Source organism: Catharus ustulatus, chromosome 14 (genome assembly GCF_009819885.2).
Source record: "Catharus ustulatus isolate bCatUst1 chromosome 14, bCatUst1.pri.v2, whole genome shotgun sequence".
Taxonomy (NCBI): Eukaryota; Metazoa; Chordata; class Aves; order Passeriformes; family Turdidae; genus Catharus; species Catharus ustulatus.
The window spans coordinates 5,557,053-5,583,423 of NC_046234.1; the positions used below are offsets into that span (position 1 = coordinate 5,557,053).

General features: G+C 48.7%; 1 protein-coding gene across 1 annotated transcript in view; it reads right to left on the reverse strand.

Annotated features, from left to right (window-relative positions):
* Positions 1–5,644: 5,644 nt before the first annotated feature.
* GABRA3 (gamma-aminobutyric acid type A receptor subunit alpha3) overlaps positions 5,645–26,371 on the reverse strand; it is a 73,712-nt gene continuing 52,985 nt past the window's right edge. The window contains exons 7-10 of the mRNA XM_033072341.2: positions 25,452–25,595; positions 23,814–23,966; positions 20,473–20,684; positions 5,645–13,882 (exon numbers count right to left, since the gene is read on the reverse strand). Of these exons, the coding sequence (XP_032928232.1) occupies positions 13,553–13,882; positions 20,473–20,684; positions 23,814–23,966; positions 25,452–25,595 (839 nt within the window). The 3' untranslated portion in view covers positions 5,645–13,552. The remainder of the gene's footprint in view (positions 13,883–20,472; positions 20,685–23,813; positions 23,967–25,451; positions 25,596–26,371) is intronic.

Here is a 26,371-nt window from a genome sequence, read left to right on the forward strand (position 1 = left end):
TTGCTGGGAGCTGGAAGCCTTTGCCTTCTGCTTGCCTCATGAACAGACTTAGCCTAGACCAGTTCTCAGCTCTAAGCCTGAAGTTTACAGCACCACATCCCAAGGAGAGTTTATAGACTGGAAAGCTTGGCTTCTATTCCCCAGCTGTGCTAACTGTGCAATAAACAAAATACTGCTTTTTTCCTAGCAGCCTGTCCTCCCTCTGTCCTTGGACTATCCTTGGCACAGCCCTGCTTCTCCCACTGCTGCCACAGCCTCCAGTGCTGGTTATGGGGCATCCCAAAGTGCTTTCATAAAGTTCCTGATGCTCAGCCAGCTCCTGCCCCTCTCCCCTTCGGGGAAGATCCCCAAGGCTGTTTTCCAGAGGGATTTTTCTCTCTGCCTGCCAGATGTGGTGGTGACAGGGGTGGCACAGCCCTGTTGGCTCGGGGTCCCTGCTGTTCCCAGGCTGGTGAGTCCCCTGTCCCTGCTGAGCGTCCTGTGGCCGTGTCAGCCCCATCCCCCCTGCAGGACACCCTCTGTGCCCTGGGCTGAGGTGTAGGGGAGGCCTGAATCCCACCTGGGCTCTTCCCCTGCAGCAGGGACCACAGCAGCCCACGGGGCAGACACCAGCTTTGCTGCTAATGCTGCAGAGTTGTTCCAGGAGGAGACCTAAGGAATTTCCACTCCTGTTCCCTGCTCAGAGCAGGGCTGTGTAAAGTGGGATCTGCAGCACTTAATTAGTGCTTGTCTTAATTTACTTCTGTCTTCACTCAGAGTCAGGATTTAAAACATGAAGGAGATGAATTTTCTTCTGTTTGGGCTTGGTTGTTTATTAAATCTTATCTGAAGTACAGAGAGCTCTGCAACACTTTTAGCTACCAGCTAAAAGTGAGTAAAATGGAGGTGAATTTAGTTACAAGGTCTCTTAAAGCTAAGCAGTCTAATAGAGAATTAACACCTATATTATTTGTACTTTTGACCTAATAACCAAACTCCTGTGACCCTCATTGTGACACTGACTGTCCAACCAGAAACTGCTGCCTGAAACCATGAAGAAGGAAGATGAGCACAGAAAGAGACACCACCCAAATTCCTCCTTCTTGTCCCATACCCATTACTATATTACAAAAACCTCAAATTTAAAACCCTTCACCATGTGAAAACACACACTTCTATTTAACTGCACACCTGTGATTTTAACTCCATCACTCAAATTTGGAGCCTTCTCCAAGGGCTCAGGTCCAAAGCAGTGTTCTGCAGGGGGTCAGAGCCAGAAAGCACAGAAAGCTCCAAACCCCAGGTTTGTGGGATCCAACAGGCTGGGGCAGCTCCCACTTCCCCTGAAGCCCTGCCCTTTCCCTGCTCATTATCCTGAGATGATCATGGAATTCCTCATTCAATCAAGGCTTGTCAGCTGTTAGCAGCACAGTGTTTCAAGGATTGATAATTATCTGATTTTATAAAGGTATGTCTATAATTTAAAATATTATTGATTGTTGTATCTAAATGTTCCCTGATTCTAAGTTTCTAGTTTTACTGCACGTATCATTGAAGGTCCATTTCCTCTAATAATTTGGAGCAAACAGTTTGTTTGTATTTTTACAGACAGATTCCACCAAAGAATGTGAAACCCTAATGTAGGAAAACACTGATCATTCTATAAGTAAAAGGCAAACACACAGGCATGAATTGCACGGGGATTCCAACTTGTACCTGACATCTTGTGTTTTACCTGCAGAAGATTGTGAACTTTGGACTTTAAGTGTGGAAATCAGTAATATTGTAGAATTTTTTTGTTAGGTAATAGTGTGACAAAAATGTGAGATTTACTGATATGTTTTACTTTGTTTACTTTTAGTAGTATGGATTTACCAATCAGCCAACTTAAAGCAAATGTTTAATTAACTGTAGCTCATGTATTAAGTTCAAATACCATATGTGTGTCCAACACAACCCCAGAAAATCTCTTCTTCACTTGGGTGAATTTCTGTGGCTGTGGGGTGAAGGGGTTTGGCTGTGGGTGGTACCCATCCCCTGTACAGCCTTGCTGTGGTTTAGGGGTGCAGGACAAGGGGACATCCTCATCCCTGTGAGGGATCCGTGCAGGGAGCTGAGCACATCTGTGCTAGCACGAGATGGATGTGCCAGATGTGCCCAGATGTGCTCACTGCTCACATCTCACCCATCCCTCGAGTGTGGAAGGGAGAGGTGGTGGGGACAGAGAAAAGTCTCAGAGTGGGGATAGGGGAGGTGGTGGGGACAGAGAAAAGTCTCAGAGTGTGGAAAGGGGAGGTGGTGGGGGCAGAGGGAAGTCTCAGGCACTGCTCCCACCTCCAGTGATGTACCTGTGAGATTCCCTGAGCAGCCACTGCAGCTGCCAAGGAGAGAGAGGATGGAAAACACAATCCTGCCAGATGAGGGGGTTCTCTGTGACCACAAAGTCTCCAGCCGTGTTTTCCTGCTGACAAGCTGCTGATGGATGCGTTTGGTCGGGGGAATTGCAGAATAAAGAAGTGTTTGCTTACAGGGCAGCCAGCACAGCCACAGTGATGCCTTAAAGAACCTCAAAATAAACCAGAACACTCTCGAGATCATATTAGATCATCATATAAATGCTGGTCGTTGTTGGAGGCCTCCAGGGGCAGATGTGGAAAATATCCACAAAATGCCCACCCCTCCCCACAGGGTGAATCCAGTTTTATAAGTTTAGCAAATCAGCATAATTGACAAAAATCACCATTAGAGACAGGTGAGGTAATTTCCCCCACTCTAAATCCTCCCCCCTCAGATGGAAACTAAACTTTATTTACAAAAACATGTCTCTAAGAGTGTTTTTCAGCCTTAGGATGTGTTTTGTCTTTCTGCCTATCAGGGTAGCAAAAAGGTAAACTAGCTGTGAATAATAGGCTACAGAGCTACAAATGTGTAAGGAATAGAGAGAATATACAGGAGGAAAAAGGGCAAAAATCATTCAGCATCAATAGTTTTGGGGAGGGCCCTGCAGATGGGAGTTGTGCAGTGTTGGACCCACCTGTCTCAGAGGGGGAAGGAAACAGGAGAGAGCTCCTTCTGCAGGAGGAACCTGCCTTGGTGCTGAGATTTTTGATCATACCACCCCACAGGATGCCTTTATGGGGCTGCCTAAAACCAGATAAAACTAAGAGAATAAAAAGCACCTGTATTTATTGAAGGGCTTTTGGGTGTAGCTAAAGCTGCAGATGCAGATGAAGCTGCCCAGGGGCTACACCCAAAAATAGATTACAGGTCATGTGTTTTCACACTTTAATACGTTTGGCCCATTTGCATATTGGCCATATTCCAATTACAGCTTCAGGTAATGAAGTAATGTACCCCAAGTTTGCTTCTCCCAACTCACTTTTGTTTCCATTTCTCAGGGCCTGAGACAGTGAGGTGTCCTTGATTCCCAGCCTGGAGAGGAATTGTTGTGTCTGACCAAATGGAAAGCAGCAGCTCACACTGGGTATGGAGTTTAGAGTTATACATTAAAGAACTGCAGGATTGTCAATACATGAGAAATATAAAAGCTAAAATCCTAAGGCATCAGGAATGTGTGAGGGCTGGCTTTGGCTCACCCCACCTAATGAGAAGTTGGTTTGCAGAAGAGGTTCCTGAAACAGCAAAGCTTTGAAGGCAGAAGAAAACCCCAGTGCTTCCTTTCCTCCACAGGACTGTGGGGCTGAGCCATCCTCTCTGGCCACAGCAGAGCCTTTTCCAGGAGGGATTTTCTGCTCCCCAGCTCTGGCACCTCAGCAGCTCTGCCCTCCCCTCACCCTGAGCACTTCTGTGTTATGAGCAGCTAATAATAAACCCCCACTATTGCATTCCTGAGACACCTGTCAGCCTGGGCACTAAGTGCTGGGGTAATAAATACTTGTTCAGCTCTGCCTCTTCTCTGCCAATTCTCCCGGCTCTGTCTGTTTTCATTACTATTTCTTTTCTGTGGACACTGCAATTACACTCTGTTCCTCTTCAGGGTCCTTGTTCTAGGTTCAAGTAGAGAAGTGATAATGCAAGGAAGCATTTCACATTGCTGTTTATTTTTGTCTTCTGAGTCAGGAAGATCTTTTCAGGCTGGGACCAACCCTGTGCAGTCTTGATTAGGGAAGGACTCAGGCGGGGGGAGCTGGCAGAGTGGTGGGGAAAGGGTGAAAACTTCAGGTTCGAGTTTTTATGGTTTCAAACAGTGGTGGGCTGCTCTTGCTGGGGCCACAAGCTCTGCTCCTTCCTCAGGAAGACACAAGCATGCAGCCTGTGCTGCTCAGACATGGTAACTCTCCATCTGCCACAGCAGCTGCGAGCCCCAGCTCTCCCGAGCCTCCTCTGTCATCTGAGTCTCAGAGGAAGAGGGAGGATTCAGCTGAATGCAGCAAATTCAAACACATAACTTTTATATTTTTTGTCCAAGGTTGCAATATGTTTGGAGATATTGTCCCACCAGCAAGTCCCTGGTGCAGCATGCAGATGGTGCTCAGGGAATCCAGGGAAGGCAGAGGGCGTTTTGTTCCCTCTCCAGGAGTGGAAAACCACTGATGCTGTCACTGGAGTTATTTTCTACTCCTGCTACTTCCCAGTGGTAGCTGGGGGGAGGGGGAAGTCCTCACTGAATATGTTTGGTTTGGGTAAATAATCAACATTTTGACTAAAAATGCAGAAAAGGGTCCAGGGAGACACTGAAAGTTTCAAGCTCAATGCAATAGGATGAACTTCAGCATTTCTTGCAGGTGATTTGTCCTCTGCTTTTGCATTTGGAGAGATTTACTTAATTTCAGATCTTTATACACGGGGAGAAAAATCCTTCTTCCCATTAGCTGCTAAATATAACATCTCATGGCTCCAAGGGGATGCAGTGGAGTGTCCAGATGAAACCCCCACACCTTGAATTTCCCTTTCAGACCACACTCTGAGCACATCACACTGGCTGGGGACATGGCCTGGCCAGCCATGAGCTATTAAAGGTAGCATGTGTAAATCTAATATCCACAGGGGAGCCACAATCAAAACTCCCAGCAGGAAAGGTGTCTGAGCCATGGTCAGTTTGGGTTGGAAGGGACCTTAAAGCCCATCCAGTGCCACCCCTGCCATGGCAGGGACACCTTCCTCTGTCCCAGGCTGCTCCAAGCCCTGTCCAGCCTGACTTTGGGCACTGCCAGGGATCCAGAGCTTCTCTGGGCACTCTGTGAGTGGAACTCACAGGGAACAATTCCCTCCCAATATCCCATCCAACCCTGCCCTCTGGCAGTTTAGATCCTGGCCAGGTCTCTTCTTCCTGTCCCTAGAGAAGCAGAAGGTGTGATTCATGCTGCACACAGAAATGCCCCAGAGGTACCTGGAACAGCAGTGCCACACTCACATCACCCCACCCTGAATTCCAGCTGATCCCAAACTCCCCAGCCAGTCTGACTTAAACCTTGTGCCCTCCACTCCCCTGCCATTGGAAGGGAAAGGGTTTTAAATGTGACACAATGGGCACCAGAAAATATTCTCAAGCTCTTTGACTTTCCCCCAGAATATTATTATTTAATGGGTGGCTTTTTTGCTTGTCAGTGGGACAAACTCCCCAAATGGACAAGTGGTCCAAAGCCCAGAGGATTCAGCTTTGAGAAACAGATTTATTGGAAAATAACCAATGGCAAAACACAGACTTTTTTAAAATATGAATTTTTATTTGTTTTGATTGGAGTTCGAGAGAGTGGGTAGAGTGGAAAAGCAGAGTGATTTCATTCAGTGAAGAGGTCTAGTCCCACCTTGTGTGCTACATCAGGAGGTTAGCAGGTGTCACAAGAGTCCTCCTCCTCCTCCACTCAACTTGCTGATCTTACTCATGTACTTCTTGTTTCTGGTGTTTTCTAATCTCTCCTCAGAACTTCACTGTAATTTTTTGAGGCATTTTTCTGTTGCTTTAACTTACTGCAAAAGCTAAAAACTGAAAAAAATGGCAGGACTAAAAATCCTGCCAGTTAGAATGGGCCTTTTTTTTTTCCTTTTTTCCAGCAAAGGTTGAAAAATACAATTCAAAAATACAAACAGGCATTGAACATTGCACCAAAAAGCATTTGAAACACAGAAAAAAAATCTCAGAAAGAAAGAGAGAGAGAGAAATAGAGAGAAGAAAGGTCACAGTTTCCATGAGAAATCCCTTAAGAAAGTGGCTACCAGCTAGTCAATAGTGAAAATAAAGTCAACAAAAAATTTTAAAAATGCATTTTTTTCCCCCTAGTTGTTATTTATTTACAGCTGTAATAACAGGATTGTCATGCATTAAACTGCTGCCAGCTAGATCCTTTCTCATAGTGGTGTAAAGAAAGTCTCACAAGATGGAAAACAAAGCTGAGGATGCACTGGGGCACAGGCTGGACCTGGGGCAGTGACAATGGTGGGTCTCTGATTTGCTGGGTGTGCTCTTTTTCAGGATGGGCTGCCCTGGCACGGTGCTAGTGCCACTCTCTGTACCTAAAGGAGCAGCTGGTGCCCTCACCTTCAGGCAGGACATGTGCCTGCAGCTATCCCCAGGTCAGTGACAGTGACAATCCGGTGGTGAAGGGATGCTCGAGGCCACCTGGCTGGGCTGGGGGGGCTGAGAATGTCCCTTGTGACAGCAGAGAGGAACCTTCCACTCTAAATGCAGCCTGGCAAAGGCAGTGTGGCAGTGACTCACGTTTCCCAGCTCTGTCCCTACTTTCTGTGATTGCAAAACTCAAATCATGCCATGTATGACTGCTGTTACATTTGCTGGGTGCCTTGCAGAAAGACAGGAGGCACTGACAGACTTTTCAGGGAGACAGAGCAGCTCACAGTGGTCTTATCGAGCTGACAGGGCCTTCAAGCAGTGCTGAAGAGAGGAGCCAAGAGCCTTCAAAGTCTGTGGGAGCGCCCTGGCTCACACAGCAAACATGGAACCAGGCTTCCCTCTCTCGGCAGATGGGACTGGTGAAGTTTTGTACAGAGAGATCTGCACCAGTGGGGAACAGGACACAGAGGAACAGGACAATAGCCAGGACATGTTTTGTCCTAGAGCTTCACAAGCAAAACCCAGCATCAGTGCTGGGACCAACCCAAACCCAAGAGTGTAAAGCAGCAGAGATTGCTGTGGTGGGAGGCAGGCACAGACCCAGGACAAGAACTGGTGACATCCTTCATTCTCCTGGCTGGGACACCACAGGGCCTCACTGCTGACTGCCACAGCCTCCCTCCAGCAGCAGGGCAGGGAACAGAGGAGCTACAAGTGCAATTGCAGGTTCACTGCCTGAATGCTTCCTCTAAGCCAGGGGAGAGGCAGGGGTGATGCTGAGGGAGCTGGTGCTGGGTGCCTCTCTGAGGGGCCACACTCCCAGGCTGCCCAGCATCTGTGTGTGGTCCTGCTTGTGCTGAGATCAGGACAGCAGCAGCTCCTGCTGACCCCTGCCACAATGATCACAAAGTCAGGTATCTCTGAATCCCACCTGGATGATCCCACAGTTATCCCTGCATCCCACCTGGATGATCACACAGGTACCCCTGCATCCCACCTGGATGCCAGCACTCCCCTGAGCTAGGCAGGAGAGGCCAAGGTGTTCCTCTGGCCAGGGACAGCTGGAGTGGATCCCAGCAGGTTTTGTGCTCCCTCCTGAAGCAGACTGAGGGTGGAGAGCTCACACTGCACATTCCCTGCTTGTGCAGTGGGGTGAGGACCAATTGCTTGTAGCACTCAGCTGTTAAAAAGCCATCTCAGGAACATCCCTGTGTCCAGGGCTGTGTTGGAACAGCTGTGACACTGGGGATTGAGTTTTCCTGAAAGATTTTGGGCAGCACTGCCAGCAATGACCTGGCTCCAAGCAACAAGCCTGCCCTGAGCCCCCAGAGTGGGGCTCCCTTGCTGCCTTTATTCCCTGTGCCTCCCACAGCCCAGTGGAGAGGGTTCACCTCACTCTAGAAGATTCAGCAAAGAGAATGAGGGGAAGTAAAATAATTAAAAGTGGCCATTCTGTCTTTCAAAGACAAAGAGGTTTGATATTTAGATGTAAAGAGTTTGTGAGCATAAATATACACACACATGCATGTATATATATATATAAATATGCAAAAACCTTTGGTTGATGGAACAATAACAAGGTCAAACAGTAAATATTTATACCTGGAAGCCATCAATCTCATCTGTGCTGTGGCCTCTTGCCAAAACTACCTTCAGAAGTAGTTTAGCTTGATATGGAGAGGATTGGTGAGTTGCTTAGATGTTTCTTTTTCCTACTTTGATATTAATAGAGCGGTTATGTTTCCATCAATGTGTCCTTTGCCCTGGTTGAGCCCTCCCCAACCTCAACAGGAATCATGGAAATGTTTCTCTGCAGTCTGCAAAATGCACACAGGTGTCTGACCAGGTGGGCTGAAGTGTGGCCCCAGGGAGGGATAAAATTTGGGGGAGAGGGCCTGGAGTGGGGCTGGCCTGACACTCTGTGCTGTGACAGCCCCACCCAGCTCTGCACCACTGCCAGGATCAAGAACATGGAAGGGGGGCACTAGCACATCCCTGACAAAGCCTTCCCAAGGAAAGCCTGCTGGGAGAGCACCTCTGTGCTGCAGAACTCTCCTGGATCCCCTGGGAGAGGCAGCAGCCCCAGGTTTGTGAAGGTCTCTCAGAGGTTCTCAGCAGAACAGAGGCTCTTCCTAGGAGAGGTGACCTGCCACAGGAGAAACCCTGTCCTGGGCTGTGCTGTAATCCTCCCCAAGGAGGGCTGAAAGGAATCCTAGACATGGACAGAAGAAATCAGGGATGAGAAATGGATGCACCTGGTGTCCATAGGATGGGCTAGCAGGGACAGCCTGGGGACAATCCCGTGCCTGGGAGCAGCAAGGCTGGGGTCTGCTCACACAGGGATGTCCTGCAGCAAACACCAGGAGCCTGCCAGTGCCACTGAACTGGCAGGGATCAGGATGGGGGGGCTTTGCTGGCTGTGGTGCCGCCAGCTTTGCTTAGAGAGCTTTGCACAAAGGAGAGCAGGGAAGCTCTGTCTGGAGTGTCACAGCCCTGCTGGGTGATGTTTGAGAAGATTTCAGGATGTTCTGTGAGGGGAACTTCACCAGCCCTTAGGAGAATGGGTGGCACTGAGGGACCCCTCTGCCCCAGCCCTCTCCTGTCACCCCACAGGGATGTTCTCTGTGCCAGCATTCAGTGAGCACTCTGCTGTCCCTGCCTGCTGAGGGACCCCAGGGGAGCTGTCCCTGCCTCCCCAGGCTCAGTTCTCTGCTGCCCATGAGCTGTTTCAGAAGGGGGAAGGGGCGAGCTATCAGTGCCACAACATCCCCATGACATTTCCAGGAGGCTGGGACTGCACTGTGTGTTTCTCAGGTGGTGTGAGCTGCAAAACAAGAGTCCAGACCAACAGCTCATTTTTATCATCCTCAAAGGCTTCCAAATATTTTCCCAGGAGAGTGTGTTCAAGTCAGGGAAGTTTGGGCCTTGCTAGAAGAAAAGAAATATTGGAGTCTTGAGGTTCACAGTGCGCACTCTCTGCACAACTGTGGATTAGGTTATCAGTGGTCATAACACAGATAAATTTCTATACAGATCAGCCATAAAAATGGAACCCTTATATGCTATCACAGCAAGCCTAAAACTCCAGTAATTGATGCTAGATTAGCTCTGGCCTGGCAAGCACTTTGAAGAAGCCCCCATCAGCAGCCTCGCGTTAACTGGGAAGGAAAAGTCCTAATTTGAGTCACTGACAGTTTTATAAAAAAAGAACATTATCTTCTCTGTGATGTCTGCTGGCAGGAGATGTTAAACCACTTATTTATAACTATCTTCCCGAAATGCTTTCCTGCTTGGAAGCCAAACTAGAAATCCTGTTTGGTTTGTTGTCTTTAACCAAAGGATGCCGGTATTTCTGCTTCCAGCTGGCAAAGACACTCAGAGCCCATGCCAGCCTTTGGTTGGGAATAGACTTGGCTTTCGAGGCGTGCTCACACAGGCACAGGAAGGCAGCCTTTGTCAGGCACTGCTTTTGGAACAGCCAGCAGATGGGTGCCATGGGCAAGGCAGAGCAGTGGGCAGTGTCCTGGGCAGGGACAAGAGGGGAGCACTGTGGGGAGGGACGGGCAGGGATTCACCCCAACAGTTCAGGAACAGCACTGGATCACAGCAGGAAGGGAGGGAGGAGGCTCAGGGGCTGCCCCAGTGCTGTGTCCAGCCCCTCTCCTGAGCATCACCCCACAGCACTGAGCCCACCTGGCCTGGGCAGGCAGCAGAGGCAGCCCCAGGGTGCTTGGGCTGCTGAGAAGCTGATGGCAAGACCTGACACCTTTCTGGGTCCAGTTCTGGGCCCTTCAGTTTAGGAAGGACATTGAGATTCTTGAACACATCAGAGGAGACAACGAGGCTGGTGAGGGGCCTGGAACACAAACCCTGTGAGGAATGGCTGAGGGAGGTGGGGTTGTTCAGCCTGGAGAAAAGGAGACTCAGGGGTGACCTCATCACTCCCTACAGCTCCCTGAAGGGTGCTTGTGGTCAGGTGGGGTTGGTCTCTTCTCCCAGGCAACAACTGACAGAAGGAGAGGAAACAGTCCTAAGCTGCACAAAGGGAAGTTAGATGTTAGATGTTAGAAAGAATCTCTTCACTGAAAGAATGATTGCATGCTGGAATCATCTGCCCAGGGAGGTGGGGGAGTCACCATCCCTGGAGATGTTTGAAGTAAGACTGGACGTGGCACTCAGTTCCATGCTTTAGTTGATGAGGAGGTTTTAGCTCATAGGTTGGACTAGATGACCTTAAAGGTCTTTTCCAGCCTAGTTCATTCTGTGATTCTGTGATTCTGTGACAATTTATGGAGAGCTCTACAAAGCAGACACCAACACACAGCAATGTGGCTCTTGGTGTAAAAGGGATTTTGGGGAATTCCCAGGCTAGCAGAGGAAACCACCTCTGCAGCAGGGCCAGCTCAGTCAGCTAAGCCATTGGATGCAGTATTTAAACTTGCTGTAATTCCATTAGCAAACACAACATGCTCTTTGTGACCACTTTATTGTGTTGGTTTTGCTTGTTGTAGGGTATCTATTCCATTCACTTAGGCCTGAGTATTATAGTGACATGAATGTTTTATGAGACACTCTTCATCTAGCTTATTTAAGAAAATGTTTCCAAACCAGCCAGCTGGGGAGCCCAGGGAGCAGAAGGGTGGCAGGAAGGGAGCTCACTGCTGGAGGGAGTGTGGGGGTGCCTCGGAGCTTGGGGACACCTCGAGGCAGTGATGGGCAGCTGGGGTGTCACAGTGGGGTGGCTGCAGCAGCTGCAGGAGGCCCAACAGGCAGAACCAGGTGCCAAAGAAGCCAGGCTGTCCTCCCTGCCCAGCAGAAGGGCTGGGGATGGTGCACCCTGCCCTCTGCTCCTCCACCCCAGTGCTGCAGGCAGAGCTCCTGGGTCCCACCCACCAGGGAGCCCTTGGGGATGCAAGGCACTGTAGAAATGACAGGGTTTGGGGTGCAGGTGCTGTGACAGGATGTGGACACAGCTGGTTTCCTTAGCAGCAGCTTGGGGGAGGGTCTGTTTCCTCCTTGCTTATGTTGCCAGCCATGTGGATGTTCTTGTGGACTCAGCACCCTGGGACTGGGCTAAACATCTCCAAACTCCTCTCCAAATCTCAGCTGTGGGCAGGGGCAGTGACTGCACTGCTGTTGAGGCAGTGAGGTTGGTAAGGGACAGGCAGGACATGCAGCAGTGCCACCCACGCTGCAGGACAAAGTGCCCTGGCCTTCCTCCCTCCATCCTGCTGCCCCCATGGATATTCCAGGTGGGGCAAATCCTGTGCCTTGTGCTCAGCCCTGCTCCTGCACGGGCAGGGGGAAGCTGAGCCTGGCACAGTGGCTCAAAGCAAGGCTGAAGGTGTCACCCTGGGGGTGCTGGGGGCTTGGCTTGGCTGCATGAGCCCAAAACGTGCTGGGGCAGCTCTGGGGGGCAGCCAGGGGAGCAGAGGGAGGCCTAAGGAAGAGGGGTGCACCCCTCTGTGGCAGCAGGACTGTGCTACACCAAGGAATCATCAGGGACAGGATGTCACCCCTTTAGGAGGACAGAGTGCCCATAGATGCAGGGACAGATGGCTTGGATGTCACCACTTTGTGCTGCTGCTGCTGGGAAAGGGACAAACTGTGGTTTGGGTGCACTGGGGTGGTCAGGCAGGGAGAAAAAGCCTCTCTCCAAGGCACTGGAGGGCTTTCCTTGGAACAGTGTGCAGTGTTAGACTGTTAGGTCTTACCTCAGTTGCTTTGTGGGACAGCACCTGGCTCACATGGCTCTAAGGGACAGCAGTGTCACCCTGCTCTTCCAAAGAGCCCCTTCTGCTGTTTTCCTGTGGTGCTGAGTTCACCAGGGGCAGGGGGACTCTTGGGGACCCCCTTTCCCCTGCCTCATCCCCGTGGCAGTGCCACAGGGACATCCTGCACTGGAGCAGGGAGGTACCATGAGCTGGACTTGCCCAGGCTCTGCTGCTCCCCATCAGCTTACCCAGGAGCAGGGAGCTTCCTGCCTAAACCCACGAGTGAGCACTGAGACACCAGTGAGGGCTGCTGAGGAAGATGAAGGGGAAGCTGGAAGAAGGAGCTGGGACAGAGAGGATCTGCTAAGAAGGGTAAGTGGATGGAGCCATAAGAGAAGGTGATTGACCATCATCTGAGCAGGAACTCCGTGGCTCCCAGTCCTCGTGCAGAGGGCATGCACCCTCACAGCTGCCATCTCCTCCAAGGCTTTGTAAAGCCTCTGCCTGGATTCCTGACTGATGCTGAGAAGAATGAATTCTCTGCTAGGAACCACACTTCTGCTAACATGAATTGCACCAAGAGTGCAGGATGCCAGCCAGACAGGACCTTTCCCACCTTTCTTGTCTGGAGAGACAAAACCAGCTGGGTTTGGTGAAGACAGAGAGGAAGAAGACCTGCAATACCTACAAGATGCTGCCACCCCTGCAATGGCTCTGGGAACCACAGCAGTGGTAGGTTTGCCCCAGCAGGCGCTGGGCCACAAGCTGGCCCATGCCAGGCTGCTGCCTTGTCCCTGCAGGTGACCAGCTCACCTGCATTCACAGCCCAGCTGCAGGACCCAGCACAAAGTGCCAGGCACTGAGGAGGAGCCTGGCTGAGTGACTGGCACACCCTACAGCCCAGGTGTCCAGGAGCATCCCTCATGCTAGGGCAGCCTAGCACAGAGGAGGAGCCCCAGAGCAGCAGCCCCAGGGCACAGCATGAAATGGCAGAGGCATGAAGACCATGGGGACCACAGGAGGTGGCAGAGATGGCAGCACAGGGTGACTTGGCTAGATGGGTGACAGCAGACTTAAGATGTTAGAGGCACAACTTGTTATGATCCCTTATTTTTTTTTTCTTATTAGCTTTCATCATCAAAGTAAACAAAACCAAAGTATATATGGGATTAAATTAAAACCACAGTTTTGTTTACATTTATAAAAGAGTGACATAATAATAATAATAATAATAATAATAATAAATGAACAAAAGAAGAAAAGAAGAAAGCCCTGGAGAATTCCTGCTGGGATGATGCTCACTGATGGAAGGTTTGTGTGACCGGCTTTATTGTTTGGGGATCATTCCCTTGATAGCCGACTCCCGGTTCACATAGGTGGCCCAGTAGACCAAGTTGAAAATGGCAAAGAGCACTGGGAAGACGATGCGGGACATCTTGTCTACCTTGCTGACGCTGTTGTAGGTCTTCTTGCTCTCGGGGAGCTTCTCCTCCAGGCGGGGCAGCTTGGGGGGCACGCTGGTGGCCGTGGCAGTGGCAGCAGCGCTCTTGGAGATGGTGGGCAGCCCGGGCTCCTTGGCCATGTTCAGGGCGTAGGTGGTGCCAACAATGTTGTAGGTGTTGTTGGTTTTCTTGGCCAGCGCCACCGGCTCTTTTTTCTAGGGGAGGTGGGAGGGGAAAAAAACAAACAAACAACAAACAGAGATGAAGAGGCAGAGAACGGCACGGGGAGCGTTTTGTCCTCTGAGTTTACCTGCTGGTCCGGGTGAGATGGTGGGGAAAGGTGTAAGAAGGGAGGAATGTACCTTGTGAAAGAAGAATGGCAAAAAGGAATGTGGTCATCCTTGGGCAAGAACTGGATTTTCTGCTTGGCTGGCTCCTTCCTGGATCAGGTGAGAGGAGGATTACAGCTCGATTTTATTTTTTGGTGGCAAAAAGCCATATTAAGAATACGGGCAAGAGCATTGCAATATTTTTGCACCATATTTCAATGCCCTGAATTCCTCACAGGATCACCTTACAATTTAACATAATGATGTTCAAATTGCTTCTGGAACCCTTTGGAGAACCTCACGACCCACCCAGGTAAGATACAGAACAGATGAAGGCATTTGCACCAACCAGGATTTCTGGAATGCTCAACACAGCGCTGCAGGGCAGAGGGAAGACTCCCCTCCTGCCTTCATACCCAAGGGATGCTGAAATCACAGGAGGTGAGGGAATCCCTCCCACAGGGCTCTGGGGGATGGTATATGTGCTGCAGTGAGGACAAATTGCAGAGAGAATGGCCAGAGACGCCCTTGTGTGTCAGACGTGATGCCCTGAAGGATGAGGGTGAATGCTGGATACAGACAGTTCAGATGTTCATGAGGATGGGTGGGCAGGAAGATGGACCTAGGGGGTCATGGCAGATGTTGCTCCCACTCTGGGGATCTTGCTGCTGCTTCCAGGGACCTGTAAAGCAACCCAAGCCTACAAGGAGAAAGCCACTGAATGAAACCTGCACTCAGGTACCCCCTGGGTGCCCCTTGCTTCACTGGGAACCAGCAACAGGTACAGCCTCATGGTGTGACTCTGGGCTCTAAACTCAGAACAAGGGGTGCCTTTAGATGACTTTTTTCTGTTCAAAAGCAACTGAAACACAAGGTGAGGCTTTTCCTAGGGCTGCTGGGCATGGTCATGCATGTTCCTATGAGGGAAACACTTCAGGAGGGGAGTGCAGCCAGCAGGACCTGTCCCTGTGCTCACACTGCCCTGGGAACTGGGCAGCACTGGCAGCTGGAATGGCCAGATCTGCTCTGCAGACAGTCCCAGGGCTTTGGCTTTCAGTGCTGCACTTCCATTTGAAACGTGTCTACAGTCACCATGGATGTTCCTGGTTACCTTAGGAAAGTGAATTTTCCACAGTGATTTTCAGAGGGACACTAAAAGCAGACTTCTGTGAAATCTTTAAACCCCTCTCCAATAACAGCACAGCCAGGCAGCCTTGTAATAATGCCAGCAATTACAGAAATTAACTTGTTAGGAGGACGTCTAGGTGTTGTCAGACTCCAGACCAGACTAAACCAATGTTTGGACCATATTCATTTTATTTTATGGTCTTTAACAATTAACTGAGTCTGATTCTGCACTCATTAGAGCCATGTTAACACATTCCCTCTGCACAGCAGATGAAGTTTCCCTGCTAAAGAGCTGACAAAAAGCAAGTAAGAGGCTAAAGATGTTTCATCTATTAAAACACTTAAATATGCTTAAGTAAGATTACTTATTAATGCAGCTACAGGAGGCAATAAAATAATTAATAATCAGTAGTGAAATGAAAAAACAGTTGGTAGAATGTAATTGGCAGTGCACTGTGATTATCTTAGTATTAATCAGCCCTGTTATTCATTAGAGGAATAAGATGGATACATGACATTTTCAACCTGGACAGCTTTCCTGCCCCAGAGTTTGGAAAGAAAGTGGATCCATATGAAAACAGCTGAAATGGAGTAAAGTCAGCAATTCTGGGTGCTGTGGGTGGTGCTGCTCCTCCCAATCCAGAGACCCCAAGCATTAATTTGGGCTTTCCTGGACCTCAGATCAGGCTGCTGAGGTAGAGCAGAGGCTTGGGAACCTCCAGCCAGGGCCTGTTCCCAGCTGGCCACGAGTCCTCACCCTGCTCAGGGCTGGGAGCACCCAGAACACCCACACTGCCCACACCAAGGCACGGTGTGCTCTCGATGTGCTCTGCCCCTGAGATGTCAGAAGAAATGGTTCAGCCTGTTTGCTGGGCTGTGCTTTATAAATAAGTGTTTCAGGCATGATTTTGACAGTCAAACAAAGGAAAATTGTTGCTGTCAGCTGCAAAGTAGCCTCCAGCCCTCACTCTGCACCTTCATCTGTGAGGAATTCCACATCCTCCTGCAACAGAAGGGAAGAGTGGATAAACAGGAGGAACCTCCACATTTGCTTTGAAAACTTGTCCTATTTAAAACATCTATTTTGCAAAGCAATTCCTGCACTTATGGCCCCATTGAGGCACAGGGAGACTGAATTGCTGTACAAAGATGTCCCTGTGCTGCTCTCCTGAGGGAAAAGCTGTAAAATCTGCTGTAGAGATAAATCTGTTCCCTAGATAGTGCAGTCTGACAAGTTGTTCAACAACACACACACACTGGAAAATAATAGTATTTTTGCTAAATATTCTTGTCTTTGAGCCTCTCTGCTGAGGAGCTAACAACTGAACATTTAAATTATGGGAGCTACTGCTTCTGTCTGTGATTTGTTTGAGATTTAGTTCTCTGTTCCTGCTCCTTGGCAGGAGAAATTTGGATTGGAAGCACTGTGCCTCTGACAGGCAACTCTGAAAGTCACCAGTGTCTGCAGAACTTGGGAAATCCCAGTATGTGCCACTTGTCATTCTAGAGCAGAGTCACTTCAGTGAACCCCAAGCAGCTCCAGTCTCTGACACACCTGTGTCCCACAACCCAAAGCCCAAGCTGCAGTTGCTGTTGTATCCTCCTTCCCCACACCAAGCCAAAGTTCCTCCTGCAGTGTGCCAGAAACTTGATAATTCAGATTATATGGAACTGATCCCCATGGTTTTATGCTCCCTGGATCATCAGACAAAGAGGTTGGATGGTTGGATGGATTAAATGATCAGCCCAACACACTTCACAGTGATGAGAGAAAGAGGGTGAAATGCTGCTGAAGAATGATTCATGGACTGCACTGAAGGTGCTGAGGACATAAATCACTTGCAGTGTTATCACAGAATCCATTAGGTTGGAAAAGACCTCTGAAATCCTCATGGAAATCATGGAGACTGCAAGTGCAAAGAACAAAGGACACATGGGCTGCAGAGCATGACCAGCAAGGGAAGGTCCCAGCAAAAACATCCTGACCATAGAGAGGCAGACAAAAAGGAGAAGGGTCTGAGCCATCCTGAGCCCTGAAGACTTCAACCTGGGTGAAAATGGTGGCTTGTCAAGCTTGATTCTAATTCCTCTACCATTGTAACAAAGATGCCACAAATGGAAAGAAACAAAGGAAAAAAAAAATTATTCCCAAGGGAGCTGGATCAAAGGGCAAACCTGAGAATTGCTGAAGAGTGGGTTGCACAAAAAGCCAGGCTTTACCCAGCCAGTAGAAAAGGCACCTCATACATATTTTTCTTAGTAAAAAGTACATTAAAAGCCCAAACCTAACCTCACCATGCACTGTAGAACTATTGTTGTACAACAAAAATACAGATCCAGGGTTATTGCTCCATCCAAAGCACGTTCTGTTTTCATGTGTCTGACTGCAGATACTTGTACTGGTTTTGTTGCTGTTTGACACCCAGAATTTCAGGGCAGTGTCTTTCAGGCACAGATACAGAGCTAGACCAGGTTCTGTGCACAGACATTGCTTTGCAGGCAAAATCCAGAGCATCTTCCATCCTGAGGAAGGGACAACACTTTTTGTGGCAAACTCACTGGTAAATGTCATCCTTGCAGTGTCCCAGCAGCAGTCATCGTTGTTTTTTCTCTCTTTGGATCCTCACTGTCACAGCCACCCAAGAAATGCTTTGTTGGCTCCAGAGGTGGTCATTCTTGTGGCTGGGATGGTGGATGGATCTCTGTGTCCCTTCTGTCCCAAGTTGATCCTTTTCACAAGGTATTTTGAGGATGCTGGAGATCAGGAGCCTTGCTGGTGACTGAACCCACTCATCTTTCAATTTCTTTGGCCTCTCACTCATCTCACACCTCTCTGCTATCTCACACCTTCCTCCTGATGATGTTTTATTTTTAATAGTCACTGTTCCTTTCCTAACAAGTTTTGCTCTTTGAACCCAAACACCTCTCTCCAATTTGATCTGCACCTCTAGGCTGGTGGTAGCCACTTTACCATACAAAAAGAAAATAAACTTTTTATCTACAATTAGCAATTACTGATGGCTGGCTGGGAAGGCTTGGAAAATCTTTGGGTCCAAGAAACATTAGCCAAACCCTATCAGAGTGCAGGCTAAAAGGAGTTTTTAGTGACATCTGTGGTGATATCTGCCTGCTTTTATTGGGAGAACTGCGGAGAATGTGCAGAGTAACTCCCAGCTAGAACCAGCTGTGGCTACAGCCAGAACATCATCATGATTTCATGATGCAGAGACCAGCAATTCACCAAGATCAGCCCAGCATTTTAGACTCTACTCTGAAAAAAACCCCCAGGTGCTCCCAACTAAACCAATGGTTTGGCTGAGGGGGACAAAAAAAGAATAAACACACTGGGGGTGTGTCTGTCAGCAACCAGCAGCTTTTCCTCAGTAGTGATTTTGTCCAAGTGGGATGGAAAGCATTGCTGTTGCCTACAGTGATTTTTTCTTTCATGTTAATGCAACCAAACCTGGAGGGAGGATCCTTGCCATCACACCAATAAAGAACATTGCTTTTGGCTGGGGAGAAGGATCTCCAGAGACCAGGGCTCAGCCTGGGCTTGTCACTGGCATTTTTACTCTTGATACAAACATTTAAAATGCCAAGAGTTATTCTTCTGCCTCTTTTTTTCCTTTTGTGGTTTCAACCACCTGGCTTGTCAATTGTTTCAAGAAGAGCTAATTAAAGGCTGAAACAGAGCCAATGAGGCACCTCCATTGTGCAGCAAATTCACTGCTTGGAAATACTCATTGGGATAAAGATGGAAAGCAAATATGTTGACACAGGGTATTCCTAAGCTCCCTGAAAGCCCATCACTCTTCAGGGAGCTCTCTGAGCTGCAGAGACTGGGAGTGAGTTTGCTTCTTCAGTGAAGATCAGAGATAGCTTGAAAAAGCATCCACAGATTTGGAGCCCTTCCTGATTCTCCAGGCTGATACCAATTGCAGCAAAGTCACGGAGAGCTCCTCCTCTGAAACATTCCTGGTCCTGCTTTGTTCTCTAGTTTGATTATCATGTGCAGGAACATTCTGAGTGCTCTTGCCCTATTGTTTCAGCACTGTTAGTCTTGCAGAGCTGGGTCAGTGAATAAATTGAGGGACACGCTGCTTCTAAGATAAACTGCAGCTTTTGAGCCCTTACTGCTTTTTCTGCCCAGTTGACATAATTGCCCCAGGCTGTGTGAATCCTGACTTGGTGCTGATTTGCCCATCCCTGAAAGGGAACCACAGCTTTGAGGACCTGCCCTGACTCTTCACTCATGCCAGTGACTCAGGAAAGGCTTCTCTCATCTCTAGAGGCCAGGTTAGCATCACTGTTCATGGTGGAGGTGGAAGGCCATCACCTGACCCCCTCTGGACGCTTTCTGCCATGAGTCTGCTGCTCAGACCACAGCTGCAAAAGCAAACAGATAGACAGAGTCCAAGAAAGACAAGAGAGAGGCATCCAACACCCAGTGATGGCTCTGTTCACCTTCTTTGACCTCCACACCAGAGATGACTGGCTGCTGTCTTCCCAAAAGTTGCTGCAATTCTGTCAGGTGTTTAACATACAGCCCCACAACAATTCCCAACAACACATTAAAATGCAAAGAAGAAAAATATAAAGGCTCCAGAACCAAGAACAAGGACAAAGCTGATTTTCAAATTGATTCAATAAATATACACAAGGAGCAGCATGCTACAGTAAGCGATTTCTCTGCACAGCCAAGATTAAATCAGTTCAGAGGCAGGAGGGCACGAGCAGGGGTAGCAGAGCCTGTCAGGATGAAGCTGCCAGAGAGGCTGATCCCGAGTGGGGAGGGAAAACGTGGGTGATGCCAGGCATTAATCTGCTGCCAGCTGGCGTTTGGGATTGCTGGCTGCCCACCCACCCTCTGTGCCCAAGCTCACAGAGCAGCAGCTGCTGGCAGCTGCTGGCAATGGCACCAGTGTCAGAGCTGGCCAGGGGACACGGCTCAGTGGGTGTCCTGGGGCATGTTTGGGGTTTCTGGCATGCTAGCAACAAGGAATGGGGTTGGGTAGGGTTGGTTCATTGGTTTGGGAGGGTTGGGTTGGAAGAAAAGGAAGGAAACACAAGACCACGAGCGGAGCAAACCCAAAGCATGGATGCACCCGTGTTCCCTCTGACAAAGGAACAGCCAGTGGCCATGCCTGGCTGTTTCCCTCCAGCTAAGCACACTGAGCAGCCCCAGGCCATTCCCCCAGCCCTCAAGAACCGCTGCAGTCAGGAGCTGGGCTGGGAAGGCAGTGAGTAGCATCCAGCCTCCCGAGTGCTGCGGGGCTGCACGCTACCCACTGCTGTACAGCACAGCTCCCTCGTGCAGCGTTTCTTCCCCACCCCCAGCCTTGGCTGACCTTCATCTCCTGGGCCTCCAGCACCTTCTTGCCATCCCAGGCCCAGCTGCGCTTGGTGAAGTAGTTGACGGTGGCGAACTCGATCAGCGCAGAAAACACAAAGGCATAACAGACGGCTATGAACCAGTCCATGGCCGTCGCGTACGCCACTTTGGGTAACGAGTTTCTGGCGCTGATGCTTAGTGTGGTCATGGTGAGCACCGTGGTGACACCTGTGGGGGCACAGCAGGGCACAGGGATGATGCTGTTAGCATAGAAACACATCATCACAGGATGGTTATAGGCAGGTTTTTATTGCAGAGCTCTGGGAATCAGGGGTACAAACCCAAATCTGGCTCCCACATGGATTCCAGAGGGACATGTTTTTATACTCTTTTCATTATGTAACTATATAGTAATTATTAAACCCATATTGTTCTATTGTATGCATTGATCTTATCCAAGCAAGAATTCTTGTAATTTTCATCAGATCCCCAAATACCCTTTCTCATGATTCTTGTTACAATTACATTGCTTCTCATGACTCTTATTATGATTAAACAATAATATATTCAATTTACCAAACAATTAATACATTTAACAATCATATTATTTATCACATGATAATTACAAAGGTGCAGTTTCACATGATCTAATAAAGACAAAGCTCAACATTTGTTCCCAGGGCCTGGTTCCCTTTCCCAGCCCTACCAAATCCAACCTTTCTTTCCACCCCCTGAATCTATTGTATACAATTCTCATGATTTTAGAAACATTTTTAACCCTACGCTATCAATGTGAGGTCGTGCACTTTCATAGAATTCACAGAATCACCAGGTTGGAAGAGACCTTCAAGATGAAGAGTCCAACCCATGCCCCAACACCTCAACTAGACCATGGCACCCAGTGCCACATCCGGTCTCTTTTTAAACACATCCAGGGATGGTGACTGTCACTGTAAGGCTGGGGAGCAGTGAAAAAATCCAGCAACACAGGCTTCATCCAGAAAGCAGGAGAAGCAATTTATTGCAGGAGGAGGCACATTTTTATAGACTGGTTCATTGAACCAAGGATAGAATAAGCTCATTGGTCCAAGGAAGGCAGCACCTCTTGTAAACAGGTTTTACCAAAACATCACATTCCTCACACACTCCTCCTGTCCACAACACCAGGTGCTAAACTTTGTTATTAATTCTTTCCCTTCTGTTTTCCTTTGAATAGCTTGAGAAAACTCAACCTGCTGTTTTCCCTGACTCTCACCAGCATCCACGTGTGACTCCACCATCTCCCTGGGCAGACCACTCCAGTACTTCATCGCTCTTTCCATAAAAAACTTTTTCCAATATCCAACCTAATTTTCCCTTGACACAGCTTGAGACTGTGTCCTCTGGTTCTGTCAGTGCTGCCTGGAGAGAGAGACCAACCCCACCTGACTACAGCCACCTTTCAGGAAGTTGAGGAGAGTGACTTGTATCCCTTTCTCTCAAAACAGCTGCTACTCCCTTCATGGAAAAGTAGGAGTCACATTTGCGCTGTAATTAAGGGACAACTCACAGAATAACAGAGCAGCCAGGCTGGCAGGAGGTCATGTTCATAAAACATAAAATCACAGCATGGCCCAGGCTGGAAAGGACCTTAGAGATCATCTGGTTCCAGCGCTGCCACAAGCAGGGACACTTTTCACTGCCCCAAGTTGCTCAAAGTTCCCTCCAGCCTGGCCTTGAACACTTGCAGGGATGGGGCAGCCACAGATGCTCTGGGTAACAGTTTGTCCAACCCCTGCTCAAATCAACTTCAGGTTGCTCAGGGAATTATTCTGGTTCAGTCTGGAGTACAATCAGTGGCAAACATTTTCATTAGGATGAGATTAGCCTTCCCCAAACACCAGTGACTAGACCTCTGCTCTCCATGAGAGTCCTAGCTCACAGGGAGGCGCCTGCACTGCATTCCTCATCTGCTGCCAGGGTAAAATGCATGATGCTGCACCCAGCTCATGTAGAATATGTCATGGGGAAGGCTCTAGTTGCTTTTGCAATAAAATAAAAATAATAAAATGACAGTGAAAAGAGCAGCTGGATGGTCATGAACCTCGGGCAGGATCAGAAACTGGCCGCTCATCCAACACAGCTCTCTCAGGGTTTTAGAAATAGTGCCTTGTGACCTGCATGGATGGACACCTGGGATCCTGGGTCCTGCTGTCAGTGGCCCAAGCTGCCAGAATAAATGTCACAATGATTTATCTTAAACAAATGATCTGTTGCAAAATGTCTTTTAAAGCTTTTTTCATTAAAGCAAGCAACCATTACCATCCATTTTCCTCAATAATGTGCTTTTCAATTAAAAATGCATTAAAAACATTATAAAAATATTGACTAATTTTCAGTTCCCTTAAGCCACACTCCTGGTAATTTAAGAGTTTCAATTCAATATTGTTGACAATACTTTCTGAGGGGCAGGGGAAAAAAAAAGAAATAAACAATTGGAGTTCTCATTATTTTCTTAATAGGAAAGCAAGGCAATTTGGGAGCAAAGACATTTGTCACACAGGTAGGTTTTAATTTTTCAGTCAGCTCTTGCCTGCTCGATCTGAGCTGCTGCTTGAGGAAACTTATTTCACTGCAATTCTCAGGATAACACTGGAGGGAATTACATATGATACCACATAGCCCCTGTCTGCTTGGGGACTTTTTTCCAATATCCTCTCTGTTAAGTGGAATCTGCTGGGCTGTGTTACTTCCAGGATATCCAGTCCTGCAGCATCACACCTGCTCTGGGAGCGTGCCTGTGTAGATCCTGAACTAAAGGTCTTGACAGGAAAGCACAAAGCAATTCAGTTATTAAATGCTTGTAAAAGCTATTAATGTATGTGCAGTGCCAGCCTGGCACTTTGCTTCGGTGAGAGGATCTGAAAGCAGCTGAAGGAAATAATAACACTATATTCACCATGCAGTTATGCTGCCTCAGCCCAGGAACTTGTTATGTGGAGCTGTGACCAGGGGCACATTAGCAATTTCAAAGGTAGGGCTTTAAATGCCTCCCCCTGTACCTATCCTCTGCCCAGCTCTAAAGCCAGCACAGATAAGCAGACACAGCCAAATGCATATAATTAGATGATCAATACCTTGATTACTGTTAATATTTATGGCTTGGCTTGTAGCAGAGACATGGCCAGGAGTATTTTTGCAGTGATTTGCAGGGAGCAGGCTCACAGGGAATGCACTGAAAGCTATCCTGGGGAATGGCCAGCAGCTTAGAAATGCTGGTCAGGGCCTGGCAAAGACCAGCTCTGATGCTCAGAGTGTTTCCCTCCCTGTTTCCCTTGCTCCCCACCCTGGGAGGATGCCCTGTGCTGCCAGACTCACCGAACACCGTGCGGGCAGGGACCGACTCCCTGTTGAGCCAGAAGGAGACCTGGGACAGGATGACGGTCATGATGCAGGGCAGGTAGGTCTGGATCACAAAGTACCCGATCTTCCTCTTCAGGTGGAAGTGAGTGGTCATGACGACGTATTCCCCTGCAGAGACAGCCAGGGAGGGGCTGAGCCACCGAGTTTGCCAGCCCGGGGCCAGCTGAGCACTCCAGAGATTGCCCTGAACACCCTTCCCGGATTTTCGGTGGGATTTTGGTGGGATTTCCTCGGGAAGGAGGGGTGCAGGCACTCACAGCTCTGTGCCATGCCAGGTGTGTGCCCCAGCACAGCCCCTTTCACATCACAGCTGTCCTTTCAAAACACTTCTCTGAGTCTTCTTAAATTCACTACAAAATGTGTGTGGGACAAAGGCAAACCACTGTCAGCAACTGGGCAATAAAATCTTTTGCTGTTTTGCCCCAGGCACAAGGGGGAGACCCTGAGGGTCTCTCCTGACCCTGCTCCCATCCCAGGGAAACATGCTCTGGGTAAGATCCCTTAAGCCTGGAGACATCATAACAGTGCTTTAATAGGATTTCAGGACACAAGATTTTATTTGCTCTTCAATCCTGAAATATCCCACCTTCCCTCACTGCAACCATCTCAAAAATCAAGGCAAGTGCTGTTCGATAAAGGTCTCACCTGTGAACTGAAGAGGCAGCAGTTCCTATTTTCCCTCACCATCCTATTCCTCCCCACAAAGCTTTGGGTATTTTCTTGGATTATTGTGCCTTTATGTTGTGAGCGTGGCTCTGCTAAATCATTACACACAGGAGCCTTTAGCAGCTTTCTTACCATTCCAGGTTATTCATCTGTACATTTTACTACAACTTAAGTAGAGAGATGGGCCAGATATTATGACATTTAGTTCCCTGGGCTCCCCACATTTCCCCAAGGGAGGTGAAATGAGTTGTTACAGACAGACACTATTAAAATCAAGTGCACCAGAGAGGAAATATCCTCAAATGAGAGAACTACTGGTGCATACAGAGGGAAAAAATAAAAGGAAGAAAAAAGAAATAAGAGAGACACACATGAGATAACAGAAGCTATCAGTACCTGGATTCAGAGGGGAAGGGAGGAGCAGCAGATGGGAGAGAAAGATGATTAATATTGGTCATTAATCAGAGGAAACATTTGTTTGGGATAATCTTCTATTAGTTATGATAATATTTGTGCAAGCAGATGCAGTGAAAATCACACTGAACATTATGTTGCCTTCGCCTCCCCTGCCTGCAGTGCTTTCCTGAGGGGCTGGAAAGGAATCCAAGACAAATGAACCCTCAGCACCACAAACCAGCTGGACAACGTGGGGCAGATTTTCCACACAGCAGATCATTTTTAGATGCTTGAGATCAGTTGTCCTAAAGAGCTGTGGGCAATAAGGCTCTTTCAGTGGAAAGCACTGAAAAACAAACCCTTTACTGCCTCTTGGTGACTGCTGAAGATGTCACCAGGCTCACTCTCCTGGCTCAGGGAGCACTGTGGTCCTGGACTGCCTCTATGATTATTCCAAATCGTGGCATTCCAAGCCCATGAGGCCATCTCATCCCAGGAGGAGCTCAGCCCACACTGTGGTCCCACAAATACCTGTGCTGGATCGAACCATCTCTGTCCCAACCACATGGCCCAGCAGGTCATACTGGTTCAGGCGAGATCCACCCTTGGCTACTTCCACAGATTTATCCTTCCCCAGGGTCCAGGTGTAGATCACCTCTGTCTTTGTGTAGGCATCTGCAGAGGAGGGAGAAGAACGAGGTCTGTGCTTCTGCCCGACCTAAAATACACCAAAATTAGCCTGTAGCCAAATTAATCTCTGCTGTGCATCTCTCAGAGCCACATGGCTGAGCACAGCCAAGCATGGCCAGAGACCAAGGCAGATCAACAACTGTTAAATCAAGTGAGAGGAGTGAGCTGGGGTTTTTGGAAGGGAGCTGCAGAGGGGCAGAGCTCTGTCATTGAGAGCCAGGCTGTCCCTGTGACATGCTGACTCTGCAGGGGCTGGCTCCAAGCAGGGACAGCACAGGAAAGCATCCAGGCCAGCAGGATGCTGGGGCAGCAGGGCAGCCACAGCCCTGCCATGCCAGGGACAGGGGAAGTCCTGCTGGCAGCAGCTGGTGACAAAGGCTGAATGCAAATGGGGCTGAATTTTAGGTTAAAAAGTTAAAAGTCTTTACTCTCACTCAAAAGTAACCCTCTGCAAGACTCTCAGATTTAGAGGTGGTGTCCTCTCACACCTAAATCCTTTCTGCCTGTGTTTGTGACTGAGCCCCTGCTCTGTCCTCACAGCCAGTCCTCCTCTCAAGAGTGTTCCTGGCTTTTCCAGTCCTATGGTTATTGGTTATAAAAACTGAGTCTCTCCAGACTCTGCCAGGAGTTATTTCTCCCCATAATACCCAAAATTCCTGTCCATACCAACTTTGCACCAGCTTTTTAAGCAAGATCAAAGTTCACTAAACCAAGCTTCCAGTTCATTTTTCACCTACCACCTTCTCCTGGTGAAGACCTGA